Raw genomic sequence first — 16,892 nt, forward strand, 5'->3', positions numbered from 1 at the left:
TAGAAGATGGTATTGCGGGTGTAGCGAAATGCTTGTGCTTCTAGCTCCGACAGTGCAATAATATCTAACAAGTAATATCTAACAATTTCACAACATATACCCAATACATACAAATCTAGTAAGGAATGGAATTTAAGAATATATACATATATGGACAAGCAATGACAGAGCGGCATGGACTAAGATACAGTAGAATATTATAGAATAGAATACAGTATATACATATGAGATGAGTAGTGCAAGATATGTAAACATTATTAAAGTTCCATTTCTTAAAGTGGCCAGTGATTTCAATAGGCAGCAGCAGCCTCTAATGTGCTAGTGATGGCTATTTAACGGTCTGATGGCCTTGAGATAGAAGCTGTTTTTCATTCTCTCGGTCCCAGCTTTGATGCACCTGTACTGACCTCGCCTTCTGGATGATAGTGGGGTGAACAGGCAGTGGCTCGTGTGGTTGATGTCCTTGATGATCTTTTTGGCCTTCCTGTGACATCGGGTGCTGTAGGTGTCTTGGAGGGCGGGTAGCTTGCACCCGGTAATGCGTTCGGCAGACCGCACCACCCTCTGGAGAGCCCTGCGGTTGCAGGCGATGCAGTTGCCGTACCAGGCAGTGATACAGCCCGACAGGATGCTCTCAATTGTGCATCTGTAAAAGTTTGTGAGGGTTTTAGGTAAATAAAATAATAATAATATGCCATTTAGCAGACGCTTTTATCCAAAGCGACTTACAGTCATGTGTGCATACATTTTTACGTATGATAGATCATTCAGAGTGGTAGACAGGCCTTTCTCTCTCTGAAAACATTCAATTTAATTTCAACAACAATGTAAAACATTTCCATTTCAATAAAGTTAATTGAATTATACTGAACACAAATAAAATGCAACATGCAACAATTTCAAAGATTTTACTGAGTTACAGTTCATATAAGGAAATCAGTCAATGAATTCATTAGGCCCGAATCTATGGATATCACATAGATTACATACACGTCGATCCAGAGCATCCCAAACATGCTCAATGTCTGGTGAGTATGCAAGCCATGTAAGAACTGGGCCATTTTCAGCTTCCGGGAAGTGTGTTCTGATCCTTGCGACATGGGGCCGTGCATTATCATGCTGAAACATGAGGTGATGGCGGCGGATGAATGGCACGACAATTGGCCTCAGGATCTCGTCACGGTATCTCTGTGCATTGAAATTGCCATTGATAAAATGCAATTGTGTTCGTTGTCCGTAGCTTATGCCTGCCCATACCATAACCCCACCACCACCATGGGGCACTCTGTTCACAACGTTGACATCAGAAAACTGCTCGCCCACACATTTACATTTACATTTTAGTCATTTAGCAGACGCTCTTATCCAGAGCGACTTACAGGAGCAATTAGGGTTAAGTGCCTTGCTTAAGGGCACATCGACAGATTTTTCACCTAGTCAGCTTGGGGATTAGAACCAGCGACCTTTCGGTTACTGGCACAACGCTCTTACCCACTAAGCTACCTGCCCACACAACGCCATACACGTGGTCTTAGGTTGTGAGGCCGGTTGGACGTACTGCCAAATTCTCTAAAACGATGGAGGCGGCTTATGGTAGACAAATTAATATTAAATTATCTGGCAACAGCTCTGGTGGACATTCCTGCAGTCGTCAGTAGGTGCCAAGCTCTTAGAGACTTACCCAGAAAGACTCACAGCTATAGTCAGGGTGTGACTCAGGTGTGAATACTAATGTACACTGAACAAAAATATACACGCAACATGTAAAGTGCTGGTCGAAATAAAAGATCCCAGAAATATTCCATACACACAAAAAGCTAATTTCTCTCAAATGTGCACAAATTTGTTAACATCCCTGTTAGTGAGCATTTTATCATTTGTCAGGATAATCCATCCACCTGACAGGTGTGGCATATCAAGAAGCTGATTAAACAGCATGATCATTACACAGGTGCACCTTGTGCTGGGGGCAATAAAAGGCCACTCTAAAATGTGCAGTTTTGTCACACAACACAATGCCACAGATGTCTCAAGTTTTGAGGGAGCGTGCAATTGGCATGCTGACTGCAGGAATGTCCACCAGAGCTGTTGTCAGAGAATTGAATGTTCATTTCCCTATCATAAACTGCCTCCAACATCATTTTAGAGAATTTGGCAGTACATGCAACCGGCCTCACAACCGAAGACCACGTGTAACCACGTCAGACCAGGCGTTTTTCCTATTTTGTTGCATTACAACCTGTAATTTAAATGGATTTTTATTTGGATTTCATGTAATGGACATACACAAAATAGTCCAAATTGGTGAAGTGAAATGAAGAAAATTCAAAAAATGAAATAACAGAAAAGTGGTGCGTGCATATATATTCACCCCCTTTGCTCTGAAGCCCCTAAATAAGATCTGGTGCAACCAATTACCTTCAGAAGTCACATAATTAGTGAAATAAAATCCACCTTTGTGCAATCTAAGTGTCACATGATCTGTCACATGATCTCAGTATATATACACCTGTTTTGAAAGCCCAGAGTCTGCAACACCACTAAGCAAGGGGTACCACCAAGCAAGCGGCACCATGAAGACCAAGGAGCTCTCCAAACAGGTCAGGAACAAAGTTGTGGAGAAGTACAGATCAGGGTTAGATTATAAAAAAATATCTGAAACTTTGAACATCCCACGGAGCACCATTAAATCCATTATTTAAAAATGGAAAGAATATGGCACCACGACAAACCTGCCAAGAGAGGGCCGCCCACCAAAACTCATGGACCAGGCAATGAGGGCATTAATCAGAGAGGCAACAAAGACACCAAAGATAACTCTGAAGGAGCTGCAAAGCTCCACAGCGGAGATTGGAGTATCTGTCCATGGGACCACTTTAAGCCGTACACTCCACAGAGCTGGGCTTTACGGAAGAGTGGTCAGAAAAAAGCCATTGCTTAAAGAAAAAAATAAGCAAACACGTTTGGTGTTCGCCAAAAGGCATGTAGGAGACTCCCCAAACATATGGAAGAAGGTACTCTGGTCAGATGAGACTAAAATTGAACTTTTTGGCCATCAAGGAAAAAGCTATGTCTGGCGCAAACCCAACACCTCTCATCAACCCGAGAACACCATCCCCAAAGTGAAGCATGGTGGTGGCAGCATCATGCTGTGGGGATGTTTTTCATCGGCAGGGACTGGGATACTGGTCAGAATTGAAGGAATGATGGATGGCGCTAAATACAGGTAAATTCTGGAGGGAAACCTGTTTCAGTCTTCCAGAGATTTGAGACTAGGACGGTGGTTCACCTTCCAGCAGGACAATGACCCTAAGCATATGGCTAAAGCAACACTTGAGTGGTTTAAGGGGAAACATTTAAATGTCTTGGAATGGCCTAGTCAAAGCCCAGACCTCAATCCAATTGAGAATCTGTGGTATATCTTAAAGATTGCTGTACACCAGCGGAACCCATCCAACTTGAAGGAGCTGGAGCAGTTTTGCCTTGAAGAATGGGCAAAAATCCCAGTGGCTAGATGTGCCAAGCTTATAGAGACATACCCCAAGAGACTTTCAGCTGTAATTGCTGCAAAAGGTGGCTCTACAAAGTATTGACTTTGGGGGAGGGGGGGTGAATAGTTATGCACGCTCAAGTTTTCTGTTGTTTTGTCTAATTTCTTGTTTGTTTCACAAAAAATATTTTGCATCTTCAAAGTGGTAGGCATGTTGTTTAAATCAAATTATACAAACTAAATCTATTTTAATTCCAGGTTGTAAGGCAACAAAATAGGAAGAATGCCAAGGGGGGTGAATACTTTCGCAAGCCACTGTATACCCTCGCAGGCCCACCCATTGGCTGCGCCCCTGCCCAGTCATGTGAAATCCATAGATTAGGGCCTAGTGAATTTATTTCAATTGACTGATTTCCTTATATGAACTGTAAATCTTTGAAATTGTTGCATGTTGCGTTTATATTTTTGTTCAGTATAAATTACACACACACACACACACACAGAGGTAGGAGGAACGCTAGGGCCACACGTGGAATCACCAAGCATAAACTGAACTGTTAGGTAGGAAGGACCATGCAGCTTCTATAGGGAAACTGGAGTGAGAAAGTCAGCGGAGAGGTGATTAAGGGAGTGGGAACAGGTGTGGAGGGAAGGGGCATGGCCTAGGTCCTAGGGTAATTGGAAGCAATTGGAGTCCTTTGGGGGTGCCATGACCCTTCACAACATCCACACTTAAAATAATTTTTGCAACTTTTTCAATGTAAATGTAACTACAGTACATCTATAATATGTACATCTTGGCGCACACAATAAAACCTTCCCATTTACAAAACATGTAGGTCTGCATGGTCACATGTATTCTGTTGATATTTAATTATAGCACTAGCACTGACCGAAAGAGAAACCAAACAGGAAGAGAGTTCAGTGGCAGTTTGTGGGGTCACAGGTTCATGGATCATCCCTGTTTAAGTGGAGTGAGTGTCTGCCTCCCTGAAGATTGGATAGTACATCTGGGTCACTACTGTGAAGCTTTGCAGAGCAATGCTACAGGCTGAGTCGTCAAAAGATAAATAAATAGTGTCTCTTTTATCAAGTTTAAATCACTTAAGGGCTTTTATAACTGACACTTCCAATAAATCCTGGGATTTAAAATAACTAATTGACCGGCAGTAGAATATTGCTGTCAAGGGCCAATGGGTTTGGACAAGAATGCAGGCCTAATCAACAATAATAGGTGATGTTTTTAGTGAATATGCATATTGGAGATGTTTTTGTTGACATGAAGGAAAAGAAAAGATGAAGGGCCCCCAACCCCAGTGATTTACATTTAAGTGGCCTAAAGCCTACGTATTTACAATGTAGTTACATAGGCAGCAGGTACTGTGTAATTACATTGTAGGTATAGTTATGGTACTTACAACTGTGATGTATTTGTGGTTTGTGCAATTTGGTGCAATTTACATTGCCATTTCATGCATAAGATTTTGTAACAAACCCAAATTATTGTGGCTAAACCTCTCCTCACCCTGTTTCAGATCACCTGGTTGTATCTTGAGTTTATTTGCATTACGTTTAAATTGTGCAAGCCAAAAACAGGTGTAGGCTAGTAGTTATACTATGTAATAATGTGTACACTGTAATTACTCTGTAGGCTACATATGTTATATACAGTGCATTCGGAAAGTATTCAGACCCCTTGACTTTTTCCACATTTTGTGACGTTACAGCCATATTCTAACATGGATTCAATAGTTTTTCCCCCTCATAAATCTACACAAAGCAAAAAACGTTTTTTCTCTCTCAATTTGAGAAAATAAAATTAAAATTAAAAACGGAAATATAACATTTACATAAGTATTCAGACCCTTTACTCAGTACTTTGTTGAAGCTCCTTTGGCAGCGATTACAGCCTAGAGTCTTGGGTATGATGGTACAAGCTTGGCACACCTGTATTACCCCATATGTAACTCTGTGTTGTTGTTTTTATCGCACTGATTTGCTTTATCTTGGCCAGGTCGCAGTTGTAAATGAGAACTTGTTCTCAACTGGCTTACCTGGTTAAATAAAGTTTAAATAAAATAAAAAAATTAATTGGTGGAGTTTCTCTCATTCTTCAGGCCAAAGAGTTCAATCTTGGTTTCATCAGAACAGAGAATCTTGTTTCTCATGGTCTGAGAGTCTTTAGGTGCCTTTTGGCAAACTCCAAGTGGGCTGTCATGTGCCTTTTACTGAGGAGTGGCTTCCGTCTGGCCACTCTACCACAAAGGCCTGATTGGTGGAGTGCTGCAGAGATGGTTGTCCTTCTGGAAGGTTCTCCCATCTCCACAAAGGAACTCTGGAGCTCTGTCAGAGTGACCATCGGGTTCTTGGTCACCTCCTTGACCTAGGCCCTTTTCCCCCGATTGCTCAGTTTGGCCGGGCGGCCAGCTCTAGGAAGAGTCTTGGTGGTTCCAAACTTCTTCCATTTAAGAATGATAGAGGCCACTGTGTTCTTGGGGATCTTCAATACTGCAGACATTTTTTGGTACCCTTCCCCAGATCTGTGCCTTGACACAATTCTGTCTCGGAGCTCTACTGACAATTCCTTCGACCTCATGGCTTGGTTTTTGCTCTGACAACTGTGGGACCTTATATAGATTGGTGTGTGCCTTTCCAAATAATGTCTAATCAATTGAATTTACCACAGGTGGACTTCAACCAAGTTGTAGAAACATCTCAAGGATGATCAATGGAAGCAGGATGCACCTTAGCTCAATTTCAAGTCTCATAGCAAAGGGTCTGAATACTTATGTAAATACGTATTTTATTTTATTTTTTACATTAGCAAACATTTCTAAAAACCTTTTTTTGCTTTGCCATTATGGGGTATTGTGTGTAGATTGATGAGAAAAAAAATCACATAGCCTACCTTTATAACAATACTAGTAAAAGTGTGTGTGTGTGTGTGAGAGAGAGGTAATTTTGTCATTCTGCACTGATTTAATAACTTTTTTTTAAAAAGGAACCATCATACAAATCAAGTAGGTTATCTAGGGCTAGGGCTAGGCAAACAGGACTTCATTAAAGTTACAGATAGTTCAGTGTTTCCCAAGCAGGGGTACTTGGCCTATCCACAGGGGGTACTGTCTCCCGAGTGGCGCAGTGGTCTAAGGCACTGCATCACAGTGCTAGCTGTGCCACTAGAGATCCTGGTTCGAATCCAGGCTCTGTCGTAGCCGGCCGTGACCGGGAGACCAATGGGGCGGCGCACAATTGGCCCAGCGTCGTCTAGGGTAGGGGAGGGAATGGCCGGCAGGGATGTAGCTCAGTTGGTAGAGCATGGCGTTTACAACGCCAGGGTTGTGGGTTCGATTCCCACGGGGGTATGAAAAAATTAAATAATGTAAGTCGCTCTGGATAAGAGCGTCTGCTAAATGATGTAAATGTAAATGTACTTGAGAAGACTCATGAGACCATAGGCTTACTGGTAAAATGTACATGAGGTGGTACTTCAGGGGTACTCCAGGCAGAGCAAAATACTCTTGGTGGTACAATAACCGAAAAAGAATGGGAACCACTGCCCTATTTAAACCTATTTTAGAGACTCTTTAGAATGCATGTACGGATGTAGGCCTACATTCATTGTCATCAAGAGCAGCCTTGTCAAAGTCCGACATAAAGGAAATGATGCTGCATTCAAAACAACTAGGAACAGGGAAATCTCCGACTTCCGAGCGTTCAAAACAACTGGGAACAAAAACAAAAAACTAGCTTCGATTGGGTAAAATCGTTTTGAACGGTCATCCAACTCGGAATCTCTGGCATATTTTTTTAGCTCTGACTTTCCGATCTTTCAGAGTTCCCAGTTGTCTTGAAAGCACTATAAACCCTAACCTTAACCATTTGAAACGTCAACGTCAATAGGGTAGGGACGTCCTAAGGATACCGGAGAGCACAGACCATGAGTCATAGGAAGTAGAGACCCGATGACGTCAACCTTTATTTGTTATGCTATTTTCTCATTTGGTCTTCCCGGATGTGATTGCGACATGTTTACAGAATGCGTATAAAAAGGGGTGAAGCACTTTATAAAGTTATTGCGCTGCCCGCTACCAACGCGAATGTAATTCCGCACGAGCTGGAATCCTAAACTTATTGCAGGGGGGTCAACTCCTAAGAAGCGGATGAAGAAACAGGTTTTGCTTCTATTTACATTCAGAGGACTTGTAAGAAAAGGAAAAAAGAGTAAAAGAAGAAAATGTCAAATTTCTTATTACGGAAAGCCGAGCCCAAGGACGTGTCAGACATATTGCGACTCATAAAGGTAAAAGGATGCATGCATTCAACGATTTATGTTTTTAAAAAATCTCCGTAGCCTAAGTGTTTTTTTAATAATCACAGACAGCCTAAGCATATTTTTCAATATTATTACATTTGACTAACAACAATAATGAATGTTTTTTTTTTTATTCCCTATTATTTCAGGAACTTGCGAAATTTGAAAAAATGGAAGAGCAGGTCATCTTGACCGAGAAAGGTAAGCCTACTTGTATGTGTGTGTTGACTGATTTATTGTAAACATAAAATGTTTCCCCAACAAATCATAAGTTCCTGACCTTACAATTCACTTTCAGAACTACTGGAGGATGGCTTTGGGGATCATCCATTCTACCATTGCGTCGTTGCGGAAGTTCCTGAGGATAAGCAGAGCTCAGACGGTAAACCATGTTGTAATTCTGTTTACAGAATGTCCGTTTGTAAGGAAATTGTGCAAATGTTTGACAATCAAGATTCCAAACATTTATGGGTAGTAAAAAATAAGGGACGCGCTGCGGGTACACAATAGTACGTTTTGGTAGATACAATGTATGGGGTAGTGTTGGTGTGCATAACTCAAAGTGAATCATGATCTGGAGTTTGGAATTTCATCTTCTCAATTCTCGAAGACACTCCTTTTAAATCCTCATAGTGATATCATAACTAGGGCCCGAGTTTTTCCTGACCATGAAAATCTCCTTTATCATCGTTTTGTGTTAGATCCTAGTAGATTTACACAAACACTTACCTGCCGGTTTTGATGTGGCTGTTTTCACTGTGTTTTAGGATACACAGTCATTGGGTTTGCCATGTACTACTTCACCTATGACCCCTGGATAGGGAAGCTGCTCTACTTAGAGGACTTCTATGTGATGAAGGAGTTCAGGGGTAAGTCTAGTCTATTGTGTGGTGTGTTACATAAAAAAATAAATAGGGGTGCTTATATTTGTCTTGTTTCACACATGTACAAGTGTGTGTGTAGTGTGAAATGGAATTGTGTTTTTTGCATATCCCACACCACCTGAGACACACTCGGAAAGGGGGGGGGGGGGGTGTCACAGCCAGGGACCAGCCATTATTGACAGCGATCCTGGAGCAATTAGGGCAGGGTTTCCCAAACTCTGTCCTCGGGACCCCAAGGGGTGCACATTTTGTTTTTTGCCCTAGCACTACACAGCTGATTCAACTAATCATCAACTTTGATCATTTGAATCAGCTGTGTAGTGTTAGGTCAAAATCCAAAACATGCACCCCTTGGGGTCCCGAGGACCAAGTTTGGGAAACGCTGGGTTAGGATTAAGTGCCTTGCTCAAGGGCAGTGTCAGATTTTTCGCCTAGTCGGCTTGGGGATTCGAACTAGACACCTTTCGGTTACTGGCCCAACGCTAGCAACTGAATCACGGTCCATGGATCAGGGCTTAACTACCAATCTAATCTTTGATCCTGTTTTCTCAGGTTCTGGTATTGGGTCAGATATCCTGAAGGTTCTGAGTGAGGTAAGTCTCCTGTACTTTTTTGCAATCAATTTACTGAAAGCACATTTGCTTTTCCAAATCATGGAAAAATCCAGCCTATGGAAAACTCCATCATATAGTCAAGGCTATATGATGACCCTGTCTAACTTTGTCTATTGTCCTCCCTTCCTCAGACGGCAGTTAAGACTCGCTGTAGTAGCATGCACTTCATTGTAGCAGAGTGGAACAAGCCATCCATAGAGTTCTACAAGCGCCGTGGAGCCTCAGACCTGTCCGATGAGGAGGGCTGGCGACTCTATGCGATTGAGAAGAATGACCTGCTGAAGATTTCTGCAAAGAAGCGATAAATTCAGCAAATGACCACTGATTACTAACGGCAATGCCTTCCCCTTTTGTTTGTTGATGTAAATGTTCTTTAAAAATTTTTTATTTCAATAAATAAATACGTAAACAGTTTGTTCAACTTCTTCCTGCAAGACCTGTTATATCTGGGTGGTTTTGAAACTCGGAAGTCAGCAAGTTTCAGTTACTCTTGTCTGATAATGGTTAATGAGTGACCTTCCATAAACAAAAAGGAGAACTATCCTAGTCATGTGACCTTGTACTGGAACATAGAAGAATTTAACATGAATCAGCATGTATAGATAGTTTATGAGAACTAACTTTTTCTTCCGACCATAACGTCTGGCTCAGAAGGAGGCTTTATGGAAGAGTGGTCAGAAAAAAGCCATTGCTTAAAGAAAAAAATAAGCAAACACGTTTGGTGTTCGCCAAAAGGCATGTAGGAGACTCCCCAAACATATGGAAGAAGGTACTCTGGTCAGATGAGACTAAAATTGAACTTTTTGGCCATCAAGGAAAAAGCTATGTCTGGCGCAAACCCAACACCTCTCATCAACCCGAGAACACCATCCCCAAAGTGAAGCATGGTGGTGGCAGCATCATGCTGTGGGGATGTTTTTCATCGGCAGGGACTGGGATACTGGTCAGAATTGAAGGAATGATGGATGGCGCTAAATACAGGTAAATTCTGGAGGGAAACCTGTTTCAGTCTTCCAGAGATTTGAGACTAGGACGGTGGTTCACCTTCCAGCAGGACAATGACCCTAAGCATATGGCTAAAGCAACACTTGAGTGGTTTAAGGGGAAACATTTAAATGTCTTGGAATGGCCTAGTCAAAGCCCAGACCTCAATCCAATTGAGAATCTGTGGTATATCTTAAAGATTGCTGTACACCAGCGGAACCCATCCAACTTGAAGGAGCTGGAGCAGTTTTGCCTTGAAGAATGGGCAAAAATCCCAGTGGCTAGATGTGCCAAGCTTATAGAGACATACCCCAAGAGACTTTCAGCTGTAATTGCTGCAAAAGGTGGCTCTACAAAGTATTGACTTTGGGGGAGGGGGGGTGAATAGTTATGCACGCTCAAGTTTTCTGTTGTTTTGTCTAATTTCTTGTTTGTTTCACAAAAAATATTTTGCATCTTCAAAGTGGTAGGCATGTTGTTTAAATCAAATTATACAAACTAAATCTATTTTAATTCCAGGTTGTAAGGCAACAAAATAGGAAGAATGCCAAGGGGGGTGAATACTTTCGCAAGCCACTGTATGCCCTCGCAGGCCCACCCATTGGCTGCGCCCCTGCCCAGTCATGTGAAATCCATAGATTAGGGCCTAGTGAATTTATTTCAATTGACTGATTTCCTTATATGAACTGTAAATCTTTGAAATTGTTGCATGTTGCGTTTATATTTTTGTTCAGTATAAATTACACACACACACACACACACAGAGGTAGGAGGAACGCTAGGGCCACACGTGGAATCACCAAGCATAAACTGAACTGTTAGGTAGGAAGGACCATGCAGCTTCTATAGGGAAACTGGAGTGAGAAAGTCAGCGGAGAGGTGATTAAGGGAGTGGGAACAGGTGTGGAGGGAAGGGGCATGGCCTAGGTCCTAGGGTAATTGGAAGCAATTGGAGTCCTTTGGGGGTGCCATGACCCTTCACAACATCCACACTTAAAATAATTTTTGCAACTTTTTCAATGTAAATGTAACTACAGTACATCTATAATATGTACATCTTGGCGCACACAATAAAACCTTCCCATTTACAAAACATGTAGGTCTGCATGGTCACATGTATTCTGTTGATATTTAATTATAGCACTAGCACTGACCGAAAGAGAAACCAAACAGGAAGAGAGTTCAGTGGCAGTTTGTGGGGTCACAGGTTCATGGATCATCCCTGTTTAAGTGGAGTGAGTGTCTGCCTCCCTGAAGATTGGATAGTACATCTGGGTCACTACTGTGAAGCTTTGCAGAGCAATGCTACAGGCTGAGTCGTCAAAAGATAAATAAATAGTGTCTCTTTTATCAAGTTTAAATCACTTAAGGGCTTTTATAACTGACACTTCCAATAAATCCTGGGATTTAAAATAACTAATTGACCGGCAGTAGAATATTGCTGTCAAGGGCCAATGGGTTTGGACAAGAATGCAGGCCTAATCAACAATAATAGGTGATGTTTTTAGTGAATATGCATATTGGAGATGTTTTTGTTGACATGAAGGAAAAGAAAAGATGAAGGGCCCCCAACCCCAGTGATTTACATTTAAGTGGCCTAAAGCCTACGTATTTACAATGTAGTTACATAGGCAGCAGGTACTGTGTAATTACATTGTAGGTATAGTTATGGTACTTACAACTGTGATGTATTTGTGGTTTGTGCAATTTGGTGCAATTTACATTGCCATTTCATGCATAAGATTTTGTAACAAACCCAAATTATTGTGGCTAAACCTCTCCTCACCCTGTTTCAGATCACCTGGTTGTATCTTGAGTTTATTTGCATTACGTTTAAATTGTGCAAGCCAAAAACAGGTGTAGGCTAGTAGTTATACTATGTAATAATGTGTACACTGTAATTACTCTGTAGGCTACATATGTTATATACAGTGCATTCGGAAAGTATTCAGACCCCTTGACTTTTTCCACATTTTGTGACGTTACAGCCATATTCTAACATGGATTCAATAGTTTTTCCCCCTCATAAATCTACACAAAGCAAAAAACGTTTTTTCTCTCTCAATTTGAGAAAATAAAATTAAAATTAAAAACGGAAATATAACATTTACATAAGTATTCAGACCCTTTACTCAGTACTTTGTTGAAGCTCCTTTGGCAGCGATTACAGCCTAGAGTCTTGGGCATGATGGTACAAGCTTGGCACACCTGTATTACCCCATATGTAACTCTGTGTTGTTGTTTTTATCGCACTGATTTGCTTTATCTTGGCCAGGTCGCAGTTGTAAATGAGAACTTGTTCTCAACTGGCTTACCTGGTTAAATAAAGTTTAAATAAAATAAAAAAATTAATTGGTGGAGTTTCTCTCATTCTTCAGGCCAAAGAGTTCAATCTTGGTTTCATCAGAACAGAGAATCTTGTTTCTCATGGTCTGAGAGTCTTTAGGTGCCTTTTGGCAAACTCCAAGTGGGCTGTCATGTGCCTTTTACTGAGGAGTGGCTTCCGTCTGGCCACTCTACCACAAAGGCCTGATTGGTGGAGTGCTGCAGAGATGGTTGTCCTTCTGGAAGGTTCTCCCATCTCCACAAAGGAACTCTGGAGCTCTGTCAGAGTGACCATCGGGTTCTTGGTCACCTCCTTGACCTAGGCCCTTTTCCCCCGATTGCTCAGTTTGGCCGGGCGGCCAGCTCTAGGAAGAGTCTTGGTGGTTCCAAACTTCTTCCATTTAAGAATGATAGAGGCCACTGTGTTCTTGGGGATCTTCAATACTGCAGACATTTTTTGGTACCCTTCCCCAGATCTGTGCCTTGACACAATTCTGTCTCGGAGCTCTACTGACAATTCCTTCGACCTCATGGCTTGGTTTTTGCTCTGACAACTGTGGGACCTTATATAGATTGGTGTGTGCCTTTCCAAATAATGTCTAATCAATTGAATTTACCACAGGTGGACTTCAACCAAGTTGTAGAAACATCTCAAGGATGATCAATGGAAGCAGGATGCACCTTAGCTCAATTTCAAGTCTCATAGCAAAGGGTCTGAATACTTATGTAAATACGTATTTTATTTTATTTTTTACATTAGCAAACATTTCTAAAAACCTTTTTTTGCTTTGCCATTATGGGGTATTGTGTGTAGATTGATGAGAAAAAAAATCACATAGCCTACCTTTATAACAATACTAGTAAAAGTGTGTGTGTGTGTGAGAGAGAGGTAATTTTGTCATTCTGCACTGATTTAATAACTTTTTTTTAAAAAGGAACCATCATACAAATCAAGTAGGTTATCTAGGGCTAGGGCTAGGCAAACAGGACTTCATTAAAGTTACAGATAGTTCAGTGTTTCCCAAGCAGGGGTACTTGGCCTATCCACAGGGGGTACTGTCTCCCGAGTGGCGCAGTGGTCTAAGGCACTGCATCACAGTGCTAGCTGTGCCACTAGAGATCCTGGTTCGAATCCAGGCTCTGTCGTAGCCGGCCGTGACCGGGAGACCAATGGGGCGGCGCACAATTGGCCCAGCGTCGTCTAGGGTAGGGGAGGGAATGGCCGGCAGGGATGTAGCTCAGTTGGTAGAGCATGGCGTTTGCAACGCCAGGGTTGTGGGTTCGATTCCCACGGGGGTATGAAAAAATTAAATAATGTAAGTCGCTCTGGATAAGAGCGTCTGCTAAATGATGTAAATGTAAATGTACTTGAGAAGACTCATGAGACCATAGGCTTACTGGTAAAATGTACATGAGGTGGTACTTCAGGGGTACTCCAGGCAGAGCAAAATACTCTTGGTGGTACAATAACCGAAAAAGAATGGGAACCACTGCCCTATTTAAACCTATTTTAGAGACTCTTTAGAATGCATGTACGGATGTAGGCCTACATTCATTGTCATCAAGAGCAGCCTTGTCAAAGTCCGACATAAAGGAAATGATGCTGCATTCAAAACAACTAGGAACAGGGAAATCTCCGACTTCCGAGCGTTCAAAACAACTGGGAACAAAAACAAAAAACTAGCTTCGATTGGGTAAAATCGTTTTGAACGGTCATCCAACTCGGAATCTCTGGCATATTTTTTTAGCTCTGACTTTCCGATCTTTCAGAGTTCCCAGTTGTCTTGAAAGCACTATAAACCCTAACCTTAACCATTTGAAACGTCAACGTCAATAGGGTAGGGACGTCCTAAGGATACCGGAGAGCACAGACCATGAGTCATAGGAAGTAGAGACCCGATGACGTCAACCTTTATTTGTTATGCTATTTTCTCATTTGGTCTTCCCGGATGTGATTGCGACATGTTTACAGAATGCGTATAAAAAGGGGTGAAGCACTTTATAAAGTTATTGCGCTGCCCGCTACCAACGCGAATGTAATTCCGCACGAGCTGGAATCCTAAACTTATTGCAGGGGGGTCAACTCCTAAGAAGCGAATGAAGAAACAGGTTTTGCTTCTATTTACATTCAGAGGACTTGTAAGAAAAGGAAAAAAGAGTAAAAGAAGAAAATGTCAAATTTCTTATTACGGAAAGCCGAGCCCAAGGACGTGTCAGACATATTGCGACTCATAAAGGTAAAAGGATGCATGCATTCAACGATTTAGCCTAAGTGTTTTTTTATGAATCACAGACAGCCTAAGCATATTTTTCAATATTATTACATTTGACTAACAACAATAATGAATTTTTTTTAATTCCCTATTATTTCAGGAACTTGCGAAATTTGAAAAAATGGAAGAGCAGGTCATCTTGACCGAGAAAGGTAAGCCTACTTGTATGTGTGTGTTGACTGATTTATTGTAAACATAAAATGTTTCCCCAACAAATCATAAGTTCCTGACCTTACAATTCACTTTCAGAACTACTGGAGGATGGCTTTGGGGATCATCCATTCTACCATTGCGTCGTTGCGGAAGTTCCTGAGGATAAGCAGAGCTCAGACGGTAAACCATGTTGTAATTCTGTTTACATAATGTCAGTTTGTAAGGAAATTGTGCAAATGTTTGACAATCAAGATTCCAAACATTTATGGGTAGTAAAAAATAAGGGACGCGCTGCGGGTACACAATAGTACGTTTTGGTAGACACAATGTATGGGGTAGTGTTGGTGTGCATAACTCAAAGTGAATCATGATCTGGAGTTTGGAATTTCATCTTCTCAATTCTCGAAGACACTCCTTTTAAATCCTCATAGTGATATCATAACTAGGGCCCGAGTTTTTCCTGACCATGAAAATCTCCTTTATCATCATAACACAAAAAGATCATACTCAATAATCCAAGTGGGGTTTTGTGTCAGATCCTAGTAGATTTACACAAACACTTACCTGCCGGTTTTGATGTGGCTGTTTTCACTGTGTTTTAGGATACACAGTCATTGGGTTTGCCAAGTACTACTTCACCTATGACCCCTGGATAGGGAAGCTGCTCTACTTAGAGGACTTCTATGTGATGAAGGAGTTCAGGGGTAAGTCTAGTCTAATGTGTGGTGTGTTACATAAAAAAATAAATAGGGGTGCTTATATTTGTCTTGTTTCACACATGTACAAGTGTGTGTGTAGTGTGAAATGGAATTGTGTTTTTTGCATATCCCACACCCCCTGAGACACACTCGGAAAGGGGGGGGGGGGGTCACAGCCAGGGACCAGCCATTATTGACAGCGATCCTGGAGCAATTAGGGCAGGGTTTCCCAAACTCGGTCCTCGGGACCCCAAGGGGTGCACATTTTGTTTTTTGCCCAAGCACTACACAGCTGATTCAACTAATCATCAACTTTGATCATTTGAATCAGCTGTGTAGTGTTAGGTCAAAATCCAAAACATGCACCCCTTGGGGTCCCGAGGACCGAGTTTGGGAAACGCTGGGTTAGGATTAAGTGCCTTGCTCAAGGGCAGAGTGTCAGATTTTTCGCCTAGTCGGCTTGGGGATTCGAACTAGACACCTTTCGGTTACTGGCCCAACGCTGGCAACTGAATCACGGTCCATGGATCAGGGCTTAACTACCAATCTAATCTTTGATCCTGTTTTCTCAGGTTCTGGTATTGGGTCAGATATCCTGAAGGTTCTGAGTGAGGTAAGTCTCCTGTACTTTTTTTGCAATCAATTTACTGAAAGCACATTTGCTTTTCCAAATCATGGAAAAATCCAGCCTATGGAAAACTCCATCATATAGTGAAGGCTAGATGATGACCCTGTCTAACTTTGTCTATTGTCCTCCCTTCCTCAGACGGCAGTTAAGACTCGCTGTAGTAGCATGCACTTCATCGTAGCAGAGTGGAACAAGCCATCCATAGAGTTCTACAAGCGCCGTGGAGCCTCAGACCTGTCCGATGAGGAGGGCTGGCGACTCTATGCGATTGAGAAGAATGACCTGCTGAAGATTTCTGCAAAGAAGCGATAAATTCAGCAAATGACCACTGATTACTAACGGCAATGCCTTCCCCTTTTGTTTGTTGATGTCAATGTTCTTAAAAAAAATGTATTTCAATAAATAAATACGTAAACAGTTTGTTCAACTTCTTCCTGCAAGAGCTGTTATATCTGGGTGGTTTTGAAACTCGGAAGTCAGCAAGTTTCAGTTACTCTTGTCTGATAATGGTTAATGAGTGACCTTCCA

The 16,892-nt window shown here is 41.8% G+C and overlaps 2 protein-coding genes across 2 annotated transcripts; both read left to right on the plus strand.

The window, feature by feature from the left end:
* The first annotated feature begins 7,520 nt into the window (after positions 1-7,520).
* Positions 7,521-9,717, plus strand: LOC311142388 (diamine acetyltransferase 1-like). The gene is made up of 6 exons (XM_084178037.1): positions 7,521-7,793; positions 7,955-8,006; positions 8,104-8,187; positions 8,573-8,674; positions 9,242-9,282; positions 9,435-9,717. Exons 1-6 carry the CDS (start codon positions 7,728-7,730, stop codon positions 9,606-9,608), a joined length of 519 nt encoding a protein of 172 aa, XP_084034163.1. The 5' UTR covers positions 7,521-7,727; the 3' UTR covers positions 9,609-9,717.
* Positions 9,718-14,447: 4,730 nt separating this feature from the next.
* On the plus strand, positions 14,448-16,784 carry LOC311142758 (diamine acetyltransferase 1-like). The gene is made up of 6 exons (XM_084178429.1): positions 14,448-14,849; positions 14,986-15,037; positions 15,135-15,218; positions 15,641-15,742; positions 16,309-16,349; positions 16,503-16,784. Exons 1-6 carry the CDS (start codon positions 14,784-14,786, stop codon positions 16,674-16,676), a joined length of 519 nt encoding a protein of 172 aa, XP_084034555.1. The 5' UTR covers positions 14,448-14,783; the 3' UTR covers positions 16,677-16,784.
* Positions 16,785-16,892: the final 108 nt, after the last annotated feature.

Source organism: Coregonus lavaretus (assembly GCF_964263955.1).
Source record: "Coregonus lavaretus genome assembly, chromosome: 15".
NCBI classification, from domain to species: domain Eukaryota; kingdom Metazoa; phylum Chordata; class Actinopteri; order Salmoniformes; family Salmonidae; genus Coregonus; species Coregonus lavaretus.